The sequence below is a fragment of the Stegodyphus dumicola genome, chromosome 1, assembly GCF_044657685.1.
Source record: "Stegodyphus dumicola isolate Sdum_Otavi_A_Nest chromosome 1, ASM4465768v1".
NCBI lineage: Eukaryota > Metazoa > Arthropoda > Arachnida > Araneae > Eresidae > Stegodyphus > Stegodyphus dumicola.
Genome location: NC_140768.1, coordinates 152,923,239 through 152,938,290, shown reverse-complemented (window position 1 = coordinate 152,938,290; position 15,052 = coordinate 152,923,239). Strand labels below are relative to the sequence as shown.

Below are 15,052 nucleotides of genomic sequence, written 5' to 3'. Positions count from 1 at the left end.
CCTGAATTATAAATGGTGTAATCGCAAAGAAAATGATGTTTACTAATAAAGGTAAAATAACAATAATAAAGCTAAAATAATATTAATAATAAAGGTAAAATTTTTTTATTCATTGTTGAAACATTTTTTGTCAATTTTGCAGACATAATCTTCATTATTAGACGCATTAACATTTTTGATTATTAGACATCTGAATTATCTCGATCTATGGATGGGGACAATTAATTAAAACTTATACTTGGTTTGTTAATATTTCAGTTTGCTTCAATAATTTCATCAGAAGGTGTTTCTTCGAAATTATTGCCATCGTTATTTGGCGATTGCGTACGAAAAGTAATTAATTCATCTAAAGATATATCTGAAACTCTTTTAATGTTATCCTCCACAATGCGTGAGATTAAATCATTTTTATTTCCTTTAAACGAAAGTTTTCTGAAGCGCAATTCCGTTTTCGTTTCGATAGTTCTAGATAAAACTATTCGACAGCTAAAATGACAAAGAGGTTGCTCCCCTAAAGAAATCAAAACAGTATTTATGACTGTTGACATTCTGTTTGTTCACAAAGTTTTTAGGAGCGAAGTGAGTGAGTATTATTTATCAAAGAAATGTTACATTTGAAAATTTTAAGAAAAACAATAATATTGTAATAATTACTAAAACGGTCTTAACTCGGATCAGACTTAAACGAAAGATGAAAACTTCTTCATAAATATTCGTAACCAAATTCTATAGAGTTCATCAGAAACCATTGAAGAAGAAATGGCGACTCGACGCACTATTTAGAAGTTTTTGCGAAAGAATTCCAACTACTATTTTCTGTTATTTATTTATTTTTAGATATCGGCTGCGCCATATATAAGGAATTAGTAAAGACTGAAGTAATAATGGAATTTACAAATTAAGTTCTTTAGAATTTATTTATTAAAATGCAAGCGAAGATTATATGGATCGACGATATTATTTTATTTTTCTAACAAAAAACTACTGTTACCACAAATATTCAAATAAATACTTTTTTTTAGTCCAAAGGGAGGAGAGTCTCTGAGGGACAATTGTTTTCGTTCCGCGATTTTGCGTCGGATCACTCTGAATTTTCACTTTTCACACTGCTGCCACCAAATATTATCGCCCTATATTATATTTGAAGATATTAAGTAATGAAGAATCTGCATAAATGTGGAGATCATCGACGACCAATGTTGAATTAGAATAACGAGAGAGGTGACGTCATCCCAGCTTAGCGCAGAGCGGAGCAGTTAAGACAAGGCCAGATAGCGTCCAGACGTGGAAGAAAGTGGAGAGTAGCAGATGCAAGCGGATGGCTTGCTTGTCCTCAAGAGTTGAAGGAGACAGACGGTCTTCTTTCGTGTTTAAGTGCCTTTGATCCTTAAGCCAAGCCTATCATATTATTTAACGCTAGCTGTGGATGTTAAGGGGTATCAGAAATCCCCTATGTTAAATTGTTATGTTAAATCCTATGTTAAATTGGCCATTTTCGATGTACCTTTTCTCAAAATCTGCTGTAGACACACGCTTCAAATTTTTTGTGTGATTAAAATATACCTATCTGATTATACTGAAATCAGCTTTTGAAACATTTTGAATTTTAGAGTAATTTACAGAATATTTTGTTAGGCATAGTGAAATTTAGCACTTTTCTCACACAAAAAACTTTTAAATTTTTTATTCTAAATTTATCACAAAAAGCTCATTTCAGTAAATATTAGGAAACCTAATAAATAAGCGATAAAAAATTTAGAAACCTGTAAGCAGTAGTTCCTGAGAAAAGGCACATCAAGTATAAAAAAATCACGTTTGGAGAAAAACGCGTTTTAATGCAAAAATCCTCATTGATCAAAGCAGTCGATGACATATTAAAACTAGATTTTTTTTACAGTTCTAATTTTCATAGACATTAAAGAATGGTGTTTAGAAAGATAAAAGTGTAGAGAATTTTAAAATGCAAAAATTCGAAATCACAATTTTTTGAAGATTTTGTTGTTCCAACACCCCTTAAGAGGATAACGTATTCTATCAACGCCGGTGGAACTAATAGTGTGTGTGAATTGCTCATCATTACATGAATCTTGTGTGGACTGATCAGGACATTCCCTGCAATATTAATTTTTACTTTACTTACCTTTTATTACTTTTATCTATTTCTTATTAGTAAAATAAAAGCATATAACAATGCAATATCAGTGCTATCCGTGAGTATTTTGAAAGTAAACCCTACATAAATGTATGTATGTTTCTCACATTATGATAAAACAACGGTATCTAGAGCCATCCAATTTTGAATGACATAATCTTACTGCGAATATGGGCATCTGGAAGCCCAAATTTGGAATTTGTTTTATTATCGATTTCATATTTTGTAAATTTTAATTAACCATTTCAGAGCGAGCAATAGCAACACTGTACGGAAACAAAAAACATTTTTATCTCCAACGAGCGAGACTGTGTATCAGAAATTCTAAAAATAAGCTCTTTTTTAATTTTCTGTGATATTGCTGTTAAATTGAATTTTATGTTTAAGTGAGAAGAACATGATATTTATAAATAAAGGAAACGGACAAAATGTTAAAAAAAAGGGTCTCTTTGGGCGTAATATAAAATCTGAAAACTTTCAGTTTTTTTAATTATCATTATTTTATTTTTTATTGATTAATTTATTAACATATTCTTTATTTTATCTTTTTTCATGAATCTGCTCTGTATGAAAAACGGGAGGAAATATTAATGTCAACGTAGCATGTGTACATCGGTGTTATTCTTGTCAGTATGGGTTTTTATCAGCAACGGCTAATATCAATATGGCCTTTTATCTGCGTGAGATTTTATCAACGTGCGCTTTCGTTAGTGTTGGTTTTTATCGCGTGGGCAATTATCACAGTGTGGGTTTTTTTGTGGGCTTGTGTGGAGTTCGCTTTCGCCCAGTGGGCTTTTGGCTGGTCACCATAAACGCTGCACTTACATATATAAAATTTCGTTGATTCTGGCAAATTTTTCTTGGTGCGTACGTTTTTTATGACATTGGGTGTATCTATGCTGTCTTGTGTTCAGATTTCACTGAGAAAAGTTTCTTAAAGATGCCCGGGTTCGATATTCCGGAGAAGTCATGGACTGTAATTTGTCCGTCCCCTTCATAGGAGACAACAGTGGCCCACCTATTACGTGCCTCCACATTAAAGAGACTACCTGCCTTAGTAGTGGTCCACGCCTATAAACGACTGGAGCCCTCCATTGAAGGGGGGATTTCTGGCAGTTTTTTATTCTACGACGCTTTTCTAAGTATGAAATATATTGCAATATATAACTTACCTTCAATGTGTGCCATTGACTGTCATGCAGATTCTTCCCAGCAGAGATGATGGCAGCGCCACCGCCAAGGTTGAACCTCAACCTCGCATTCCCTTCGACGAGCTTCACCTCGAAGAAATCGAAGGTGCTGCCATCGTCGGTGTACAGGAGGAGTCCGTTGGGTTCCCGGGTCCGGAACCTCAAGGAAAGAGTGCCGTTGAGACCAGCGTGCCACCTCGGGAATTGCGCAAAGGAAGTAGGGGAGCCATCTAGGATGAAGGCGTCCGAGAAGATGTTCGACAGCTGGTGGACGAGGAACAACTGCAGCAACAGGCTCTGAGGCTTCCAAACAAAACAAAAAGGCAAGATCTTGCAACGAAAGCGCCTCCAGTCCATTCTGGGTAAACGGAATTTAGCAGCGAAGGTCTGTGAGGTCGATCACCAGCATTCTGCAAAAGGAAGGGACAAAAGCTATTAAGTTTCAAGACCCGTATAATCAACTGTTAGTTTTTACTACAAACTACGTCCACAATATTCCTTACCCTGCCTTTATTTTCGCACCGTTAATGGTAAACATATACTACCAATCACGAAAGTATTTTAAATGGCGCGGATATACGTGTAAGAAAAATAAAAAATATGTAAAAGATAAAATTAGCAAGGTAAATTTCCCTTCTCAATTCTAAAAATAGTAACCTCTCTCTGGACTGCGTCATTTCTAGATTAATCCATGTCATATGACTCTTACATAATTCTGGTCATGTAAATGGAACTAAAACTCAAGCAGCCAATAGTAATTTTACAGAAATATTAACTATCCAATCAAAATGCATATATAAAATTTCGTTGATTCTGGCAAATCTAAACTAACTCAGTCTGAATAAAGATTTCATCCTGAACATTACGCACTTGGCTTTCTACACTTTGGTCTAGCTGGACTGTTGTCTGTCCGCTCCTTATATCTTACTGCAAATTTATCTAAAATGTAAACTTTTCGGAATAGGCACAATTAATGCGCCAATTTCACTGTGGCCTCAACGTGTTTGCTGAAATAAAAAAATGAAGATTTAATCTGCCTTCGCCTCCAATTTTCTATTCATTATGGATCAACACTTCTACGCCATCAAAATTTCGGCTAGTTCGTTATTTCTAATTTCGTTTTTATTGCATACATTTCTGCAATTTTTAATTTAAAAAAATAAATTTTGTAAAATGTGAAACATTTTGTAAATGTGATTTGTAAATATGTGATTTTTCGTTAGGGCCTTAATTTCATCTTTATTATCTGTATAAGTAAAGAAGAGTGTCCATTTGTTTAGCGTTCATACATATCTACAGTTTTATTCGGAACTTAATGAAATTTGGCACACTTCGAACAAGAGAAAGATCATTATTTACGTGAGATTTCTCAAAATTCATGAGATACTGCACTTTACATACATTTAATTACATAGTTAATTTAATGAACGTTCGATTAAAAACGCAGAGATTCAAAAGCTTTGTGTTACCACTTCGCAAATATTTCTATTTCCAGATTTAATCAGAAAACTTGGGGATATAAAAGAACTGGGTTGCCATTCGGGAAACCGAATATATTTATTTGTCTTTTGATGATCAACAAACTGTACGATTCATACATTCATGCAGATTCCTCATTATTTAGTTTATTTAAATATAATTAGATCGTGATAATATTTGGTGGCAAAACTTTGAAATCTGTTACGCCGTTTACAGTGATTCAACACAAAATGCCGTTTCTAAACAAATATTCCATTCGAAACTAACGTTCTTTTTGGCTAATAAAGAAGAAATCCTCAGAAAATGAATGGTTTAATTTATTGTAATCAAGAACTTAGTCAAAATTGTGAATTTATCTGGAAAAATTTAAAATGTAACAAAAAACAAAATCTGAAAGCACATTACATTACGCCCAAAAGGGCGTTTCTTTAACGTATTGTGCATTACATTCATTTATTAAATATCATGTTCTTCGCACATAAAATTCAATTCAACAGCAATATCGCAGAATAATTTTAAAATGAGCCTGTCTTTAGAATTCCCGATACACAGTCTCCCAAGCTTGAGATTAAAATGTTTTTTCTGTACAACGTTGCCATTTCTCGCTTTGAAATCATTGAGTTTGTTAATCAAATATTCGTCGAAGTGTTACAAAATATGAAAACGATAATAAAACGAATTTCAAATTCTAAATTCGGGCTTCCAGATACCCATATTTGGGTGGAAACGTATGTTATTCAAAATTCGATGGTTCTAGGTACTGCTGTTTTATCACAGTGAGAGAAACATACATACATTTATGGAGATTCTTCATTATTTATTTAATTTCTTTAAATATAACAGAAGGCTCTAATATCTGGTGGCAACTATTTTGGAAACTGAACCGACAGTTATAGTGAATCAACGTTAAATGCCAAAACAAAATTAATAGTCCTGCAGGGCCAATTGAGCCTTTGGACTAAAAATAATTTAATTGTAGCAGAATTCAATGGAAAAAGACTAAAGGGATGACTTTCTTAGAGGAATTAGCTCTTCTCGATAAAAAAAAAATAAAAAAAAAAAAAAAAACTCCAGTAATTATATTGATGTGATCGTGTTTCGCTCCTTTCGTATATTTCAATGAAATTCAATCCAATTTGATTAATTCAATTTTTTTCAAATAGACAAAAGAAATTCCCAGAAATTATCATATCTGAACAAAAAATGGCTAAAATCTGAATGTGGGTCAAAAAACTGTGAAAACCGATTGTCGATCGAAACACTTGAACAAAAATTACGCAAAAAGTTAAAATTAATTAATTTCATAAAACAATACAAACATTTATAAATGTAATACTGGAAATATTAGTTCTATGACACAGGCAATTACAAATATAACAAAGTTTTAACTTTAAATTCACAATGTTTTAGCCCAAAATGGGCATAAGTACCGTATTGGATGGCTCTAGATACCGTTCTTTTTTCCTAATCCGAGAAACATGTAAATACACGTGATTCTCGCATGTCTGCAATTATCTCGCATTGTGGGAAAAACGATGGTGCTAGAGCCATAAAACTTTGAATAACGTAGTCCTCCACCCGAATGCAGGCACCTGGAAAACCAAATTTTGAATTTTGAATTTGTTTTATTATCTATTTCATTTTTTGTAAAACTTTAAAAAGATTTTATTTACAAACTCAATGATTTCAGATGTAGCAATGAAAATACTACAGGGAATAAAGCATATTTATCTTTAGCACGTGAGATTGTCACTCAGAAATTCTAAAGATATGCTACTTTTAATTATTTTATTATTTTGCTGTTGAAACTAATTTCATGTGGCGTAAGTGCCAAAAGTACGTGATATTTAATAAATAAAGTAAATGTACAAAACGTTACCAATGAAGAAACAAAAAAGTTTTTAAAGCGATTTCAGTAAAAAAAACTGAGCGTTGATATGATGAACCCAGAAAAGATTGGAAAAAAAATGTATGCCGACGCTTAACTCTGCATCGGTAATTCTAAACGTACGTATATTGTTATGCTTCTTTTATGATTTTTGCAATTTTGCTGTTGAGTTCTGTATGGCGTAAGTGCGGAGAAAATGATGCTTAATAATAAAACTAAAAAAACAACAAAAATGAGTTAGTAGGAGCGAATGTAACAACAGACTGGTAGACAGCGAGCTAAACGAGAGCGTAAAAGAGCCTTAACAAATCCTTCTGGGTGACAGTTAAAATTTGAAACCTTTCCGATTTTTTTTAATTTACTTGCAATATTAGTTAAACTTCACTGTAATGTCAGCGATTTTTCTAAACCAAACGCTGTTGTAGCATCATTCTCCGATTGTTGCAGCCTGTAAGAGTTATCATATTAGATGGCTTGGAAACGTTTCATTTGGCTTACGAATTCTAGCCTCTCTATTAGTGGATTCCGATTTGGTGATATAAACTTGAAAACTGACAAAGAATAATTAATTTTTAGTAAGTGGGTTCGGACTAGAGAGAAAAGTTCCCTCTAAAAACACGAGACAGTGAATTAATATATATATATATATTTAAGACATAAAATAACATATATATAAGACATAATATATATATATATATATATATATATATATATATATATATATATATAAAACATAAAAACTTAACAGAAGGAAAAGAATGTCTTTAAATTTGTTACAATGTAACTTGTGATATTAAGCTAATATGTCTACAAGTAAACAACATTAGTCGTTTTAAAAATAAGAGTTTAACTGCAATCATGTTTGAAAGTCCGTATGTTAAAGATTAATGATTGTGACTTCTCTCATCCGCTTGGGAAAAATAAATTCTTTTGACAAAGAGTTTCTAAACTTTAATCCGCGTGTTATTTGGAAGAAATGTTTCATTGGAATTACGATGACAAAGTGAGAAAAGTTAAAAGGCCCTTCCAAACCAATTGGTAAATCGTCTCAAATGGTGTAGAAGTGAAAGCTTTTAAAGCAATGGCTTTTCATCTGTGTACTTAAGTGTATTTGGGTAATGCGAAGATTTCCCAAGTGGTCGTAAAGAATTTGTAGAGAAGTTTCCAAATTTCTTATATTGATTATTCTCTAGTTTGGGTGCGAAAAACTCTTTAAGTAATGAAGATTATTCGATCGAATCGAAAACATTCGATTGCAATGCAACGTATTGGTCAACGTGTTAGTCCACTTTCAAAAGAAGAGCTTTCTTGTACGAAGTAAAGGAAGGATTGTAATCACGATTATTTCCGGGTATCATATTTCAAGTAAAATATACAATTTAACGATGTTTTTGCGTGATATCTGTGCGTAATAACAAAATAAAAGATTCTTTTTTCCCCAAACGGTTTATAAAATTAATTTAAAATGGATTCAGAAGAGATTTTTTTTTTCATGACATCTGTACCTACGTACGTACATATGTGTGAATGTATGTATGTATCTCGCATAACTCAAAAACGAATAGCCTGAGAACGTTGAAATTTTGTATATAGGACTGGTATAATGTGTAGTTGTGCACCTTCCTCTTTGGTTGCAATTGGCCTCACCAAAAAGCTTATAATTATATATATATACCCACTGTTACTCGGCTTGGTAAACTCAGTTATTTTGAATCTTATGTGTTGGTAAATTGCGCATTTTTTGCTTTCAAAATGACTGAATTATTCTTACCTTCCGGTTCAGGTTTTTATGCCTATAGTTAATCTGCACGCAATATTTGTAAAATTATGCACAATTTATAAGTCGTTTAAGTGCGGCTACGCCTAATTTATTTTTACCCTAGCAGCCATATTCGTTTTCATTTGAAACTTAGGAGAATAGTGAATTAAGTCAGCTGCTGCAGCTTCAGTGTCTTCTTACGAAGTGGGAACAAAAGTAAATTTTCAGTTTTGAGCACCGAAAAATCCGCCTCCTTGCCTGTTGGCCGAATTGCTTTTTTTTTTTTTTTTTTTTTTTTTGCGTACAAACTCTAATTTTTATTGTAAATGTTTTTTTTAATTGTTTTAACTGCATTTGGTCTTTTATGTTTTTCTATATTTTTCAATTTTTAATGAAGATATTTTGAGTTTTATGTATTTTTGCCTTGCCGCGAAGTAAGACCTGAATTAATTGAATGAGAATATATCTCAGATGAATTTCGAGGAAACAAGTTTAAATGAAATGCAGGAAAAAATGCGTATAATTTAATATTCCGTACAAGGAAACCATGTGGTGTCCGCATCATATTTTCTGAGGCTAATTACAGTTGCAATTACAAAAGAAAGTTTAGTCAGCTTAGCAGTAAAATTTATATCTTTCAATTTAGTTCACTCGTTGTGTTTCTTTGTGGGCTCAATTTTGCCACCGAATTTTAAACTTTGACCTGATAAGATATCGAGTACAAATTTTGTAAGAAGCGAAGCTTAAAACAGAAAAAAATAATGCGTTAGAAAAACAAAATCTGATGTGTACACCACATGACTTCCTTATAAGGGAATATTAAATTATATCCAATTTTCATGCCTTTCATTTAAACATATTGAATTAACAGTTAACGAATTTTGAATTAAATCTACTTCGCCGATAGCGCAAAAAACATGATAGAATAAATGCAATATTTCAAGTTCACTATATTTCTTTACCATAGCGACACTTCGGGGCTAGGTTCATTTAACAGCGTTATGTGTCATTCATTTTATAACTCAGAGTGCACAAAATATTATATCATCTGAAGAATTACCACAAGTTCTATTCAAATACCATAATAAATTTAAAACGATGTATTAAAGAAATTAAACAAATAAAAAAGAAACAGTTTTCACAGACAATTCAGCGCCGCTTACCTAATGCGCATGCGCTGCTAATTAATTCTGTTCTCACTTCGCGGCAAGGCAAAAATACATAAAATTTCAAAATATTTTTATTAAAAATTGAAAGATATAGAAAAACATAAAACATCAAGTACAGCTAAAACAATTTTTAAAAGTTAAAATTACAGTATCTATGCAAAAACAAGCTAATAACTTAAACGATTATTCCAGAATGAATTAAGCATAATTTAATTCGCAATAATAAAAGGAGACATTACTTTTATTAGACGTTGGGCGAAGCTTAGTTTCTCTATATTGGCGACAAATCCACTATGCTGCTAAGTTTCAAATGTAAACAAATATGGCTGCTATGGTAATCAAAAATTAGGCTTCGCCGCACTTAAATAACTTTTAAATTGTTGATAATTCCTCAATTATTGCATGCAGGTTAACTAAAGGCATAAAACTTTTAACCAGAACATCTTAATTCAATCATTTTTAAAGCGAAACATGCAAAATTTGCAAACATATAAGAATAAAGAAAATGAACTCACTAAGCCGAGTAACAGAGTTTATATATATATGTATATACTTTCGGCGCTGACGATTGCAGCCAAGCTAGGAAGTGCACATTTACATGTTATAACATGTTATAACTTATATACAAAATTTCGACGTACTGAGGCTACTCGTTTTTGAGATATGCACGTATGTACAGACGTCACGAGAAAAATCTCCACTGAATGTATTTTAAATCAGTTTTATAACTTTTTTGGGGAAAAGGAGTCCTTTATTTTGTTATACGTACATACATACATACATACGTACATGCATACATACATACGTACGTACAGACGCCACGAAAAAATCACTTCAGAATTCATTTTAAATCAGTTTTATAATTTTTTTTTGGGAGGGATAAGAGACCTTTATTCTGCCCTTACGTACAGATGTCACGCAAAAACATCGTTAAATTGCATTTCATAGCGGTCAAAATGGATATTTTCGTTGAAATATGATACCCGAAGTTTTCGGGGTTACAGTACTTCCTTTTTAATTCGTACAAGGAAGTAAAAATTGAAGTCAATGTTTCAATAGTTAGTACGATATCCATGCAAATATATTCAAAAATACAAGTGTCCGAAAACAAATGCGAGCAGTCGTATCTCTCTTGTAGATTTGAAAAAGACAAAATTTCAAGCTAAGAACCATTTTTAAGAAAATGTACACAAGGTATCAAAATTTAAACTAAGTCTGCTTCCGCGTTTCACCCACATCCATCTTAAAAATTTCGAATTCTTACACAGCAAGATCACTTTATGCACCTTTTAATTATGTAACAGGATTTAGAATAGAAATGGTTATAAAAATGCGTTTTTTCAATGATGGCTAAATCTTCCAAAAATTGTTTCCGAAAACTTTTAATTTCAAGGAACTCCTTGAGAAAGCTCGAGATATTAATTCCCATCACGACTGTTTTCGATTTCTGTAATTTTAAGCAATTATTTAAATATTAGCATTAAATGCTTGTTAAATATTTATCCACTCTTACATTTCTGAAAAATGTTGTGTTTACATGTAAAATGATGACAGAACAGTGTTTTAATTTTAGATTAGTTTCAATTTCAATAAAAACAAACGATCGCGAATCCATAAAAATGTTTATAAAACAAGTTAAAATGCATTCTTCACAACTTTTACCAGTTGAAATAATTGTTGCAATGTATTTTTAATATACATATTGATTGCAAATAATATAAATTTTCTTTATAGTTTGTTTATTTTTACATCCTTGTACGAAGTCAAAAAAAAATATTGCAATCGTGAAAAATTTCGGGTATCATATTTCATCGACAATTTCTATTTCGACCGCTCTCGAATCCATTTGAACGATGTTTTAAACTTGATTTAATTTTAATGTTTTTTGAACGATGTTTCAACGATATTTTTGATTCAAAGACGGACTGTGATCCATTCAAATTGGATTCGGAAGAATTTTCTTCCGTGACTTCTTTTCGTATGTATGTACCTCTAACTTAAAAACGAATAGACGTAGAACATTAAAATCTTGCATATACGACTGTCATAGCATCTAATTGTGCATCTCCATTTTTTGTTGCAATAGATAATTTATAGATATATATACACCCCCACTGTTACCCGGCTCAGTGAGCTAAGTTTCTTCATTCTTATATATTGGTAAATTGTACAATTTTTACTTTAAAAGATAATTAAATTATGTTTCGGTTAAGGTTTTTATGCCTTTAGTTCATCTGCATGCAATAGTTGTAGAATTATCAACAATTTTAATGTTTAAGTGTCGCTAGACTTACTGGAAGTTATTTGTTTACGTCTGAAGCTCTTAGTAGTATAGTGAATTATCTGGTGCACCATCTGCCATGTCTTTTTGCCAGTTGGACCAGAAGTTAACTTTAAATGTTTGTACGTCGAAATTTTTGTCTTTCTGCCGGTTGACCGAATTTGGTGTTTTAGAATTTTCTGTATTTTACAATTTTCAAAGAGGATCTTTTGAGTTTTATGCATTTTTGCCTTGCCGAAATAAGTTTAAATGAAATGCAGCTAAAAAAATATGTGTAATTTAATTGGCCGTACAAAGAAGTCATGTTTTATTTACATCAGATATTTTTAAAAAGGGAAAACATATTCTCCTTATAATATAATAAAAATTTTTAGTCACGTCGTGAACAAAATTCTGCAATAAGAAACATTATGCTGCATGTCAAATACATGCACATATTTTTCCATTCATTATCGCTTTCAAAATTCCTCTTCAATTAAACCTAATTGGAACAAGGCTTAAAGACTTTCACGCAAGCTTGTAAAACTTCAGTATTCGATATATCACCACCGCTAATAAGAAAAACATCATTATCTTACAAAAGCTGTTCTTAATGCATCTTGAATATCTAGCCTCGGGCTAACTTTCAGAGCAAATACAATCTCCAATAAATTATTACTCCCTCTAGGGAAAGAAAAAAAAAGTTACTCAATAAAGAACGACCAAAAATTAGACGTTCTTTATCGAAATTTGTGTACTTTAACTCTTCGACCACGAGCGCCATTTTTTAAAATGTATTTTTGTTCTATCCCACGTCTGCGTGGTAACCATAGTAACCAAACTTGTTAGCACTTCAAAGTCAAACAGTGAATTCTGATTAGGATACCGGAGAATGGTCGCCAAGAAAGTTTTTTTCACCCTTGTTAAGTTTTAATTTTCTGTTTTTATCTTTATTTATTTTTTCTTCTCGACTTTGTTCTTTCTAAGTGGCGAAACATAAGCTTGAGTTACAAAATAATGAGGATTCTTGATAAGGGATAACGTCAGGGGCTTTTGATTAGGCTAAGGGATTCTCTATGTTTGTTCTTTATAATACAATAAAGTATATTTTGATATAAAATTGGAGAAGGTTTCTCGTTATGCTATCCAGTTGTAGACCAGGAATTTTTATTTCCTAGTACAAAGTAAAGGAAGTATTGCAATTATAAAATGGACGTTAGTATGTATCTCGCATAATTGTTAAGTATCTTAAAATTTGGTGGTTTTAATCTTTTTAAAACTTTTAACTTTGATTCATGGTGCCGGACACACTAACTCAAAAATATAATATAAAACATTCATATTCATGATTCATAACATTCATATATCATATCGACATTCTTATCAACATTCCTATAGTGGTAGTACAATTCAACTTCTAGGTTCGCGTTGTAAGTAACCTATGCAAAGGAAAAATCAATAACCTAAATTCAATAAAACTCCATGTTTCTTAAAAGCCTCCAGGCTCAAACAAATGGAGGGACATGACAGACCACAGTAAATTATACACTAAATCAATAATACAAATGAAACATATATATATATATCAAACACATTTATTAATTTCTAGAATATTCAAACATATGATAACTAGGTAAACTGATCAGTCCCCTACAAATTAACCTTAAGATGTAAATTAACATATATATCATTTCAAATCTTACACTCATGTTAAGTGTAGGTGTACTAATTTTTTTAACATTACATAACTCACAATTAAGGTGGTTGTACCAATTTTCTAATCATTCGTTTACAGGTATATTTAAATAACTTGTCATTACTTAAATCTTCAAATCATTTCGTTTTCAAGTACATTAATATAACTACTCATTATTTAATTCTTCTATTCACTTCGTTTACACGTATATTAATATAAGTAACATTACTCGGTTACAGTTTAAATAGAAAAGACAGGGAAAAAAATCACTCACGGGGTGAAGTCCATACCGCACACTCCAATTACTCGGGAATACCTTCGTACAGTGATTAATAAGGCGATTTGACTGCTCTACAGATCGTTCAGCGTCCAAAGTTTACTCGAGCGCATTCCTGCTGTCCTTTATTCACAAAATCCTCGTTAATGGACTTAGACATTTCTTGCGAATTTTAAAGATGACTTGGTTGAAACACCACTGAAGCTGTCCTTACAATAAATAAATTCCAGAGCACGGAAGGATGAAAAATCGATGCAGCTGACACAGGCAGAATAAACAGCATCGCACACCTTAGACGGATCCTACACGAGTCTCTTTCATTCTGGGAGCCTCGAAACCCACCAAAAACGTAGGGCAACTTTAGAACAGAATCTAATTAGGAAGTCAAAGTCGGGAAAAAACAGGAACACCACATCAGGATCACAACGAGAATCTGCATTTCAATTCTTGGAACAAGAGAATCGGAGTTCTACGCTGAGCTCTACGCCTTATGCCAACGCAAATTCTCGCCAGCTAAAAGCCGAGAGAAAATCATATCCGCTGCTCGCTGGTATACGCCGCTCGCGAGAGCAAGATCCCCGGGGGTTCAAGCCCCGCCACTCTTTCTCCTCTTACTCTTCGCTTCAAAATCAGAATCAGGAATCATGAACTCTAGCCTGGTGCAAGCACCCGGGAAATCTTAGTTTCTGAGTTCATAGGCTTTCAAAAATCATAAAATTAAAATCACACCAATGCCGGAATTTTACGTTATCTAAACTGAAAAAATGACACACCCATGACGAATCAAACACCAGAAAATCTGACAATGCAGTCCAAAAAACATCTGTACATACAACGTGAGAAACAAAATGGACCCCCAACTAACAAGCGAAACTAAGCTTTACGAGAATCCAATTACCTAAATTTGCATTAGAGGAGGCAAATGTATAAAAGCCTGTTTATTTATGTTGTAGGAAACACTTTTAGAGTTCGCCGTCATGAGATTCTCTGTACTTATATGTAAAACAGTTACAAATAATATGTCTTACTAAAACGATCTGACATATTTAGGCTTCTAAAATAATGTCAAAAATTTCAAAAAGTAAATCTAACAGAAAAAAATCCTGATTTCGTTAATTTAAAGCAGTTAACACAGTTTAAGATAAATAAAACATTAATTAAAGCATCACAGGCTTCAGTATG

The 15,052-nt window shown here is 32.3% G+C and overlaps 1 protein-coding gene across 1 annotated transcript in view; it reads right to left on the bottom strand.

Moving 5' to 3' along the window:
- The window catches only part of LOC118201240 (neurexin 1-like), a 567,570-nt gene that overhangs the window by 426,992 nt on the left and 125,526 nt on the right, over positions 1–15,052 (bottom strand). The window contains exon 2 of the mRNA XM_085822212.1: positions 3,325–3,752. Coding sequence (XP_085678338.1) covers positions 3,325–3,699 — 375 coding nt within the window. The 5' untranslated portion in view covers positions 3,700–3,752. The remainder of the gene's footprint in view (positions 1–3,324; positions 3,753–15,052) is intronic.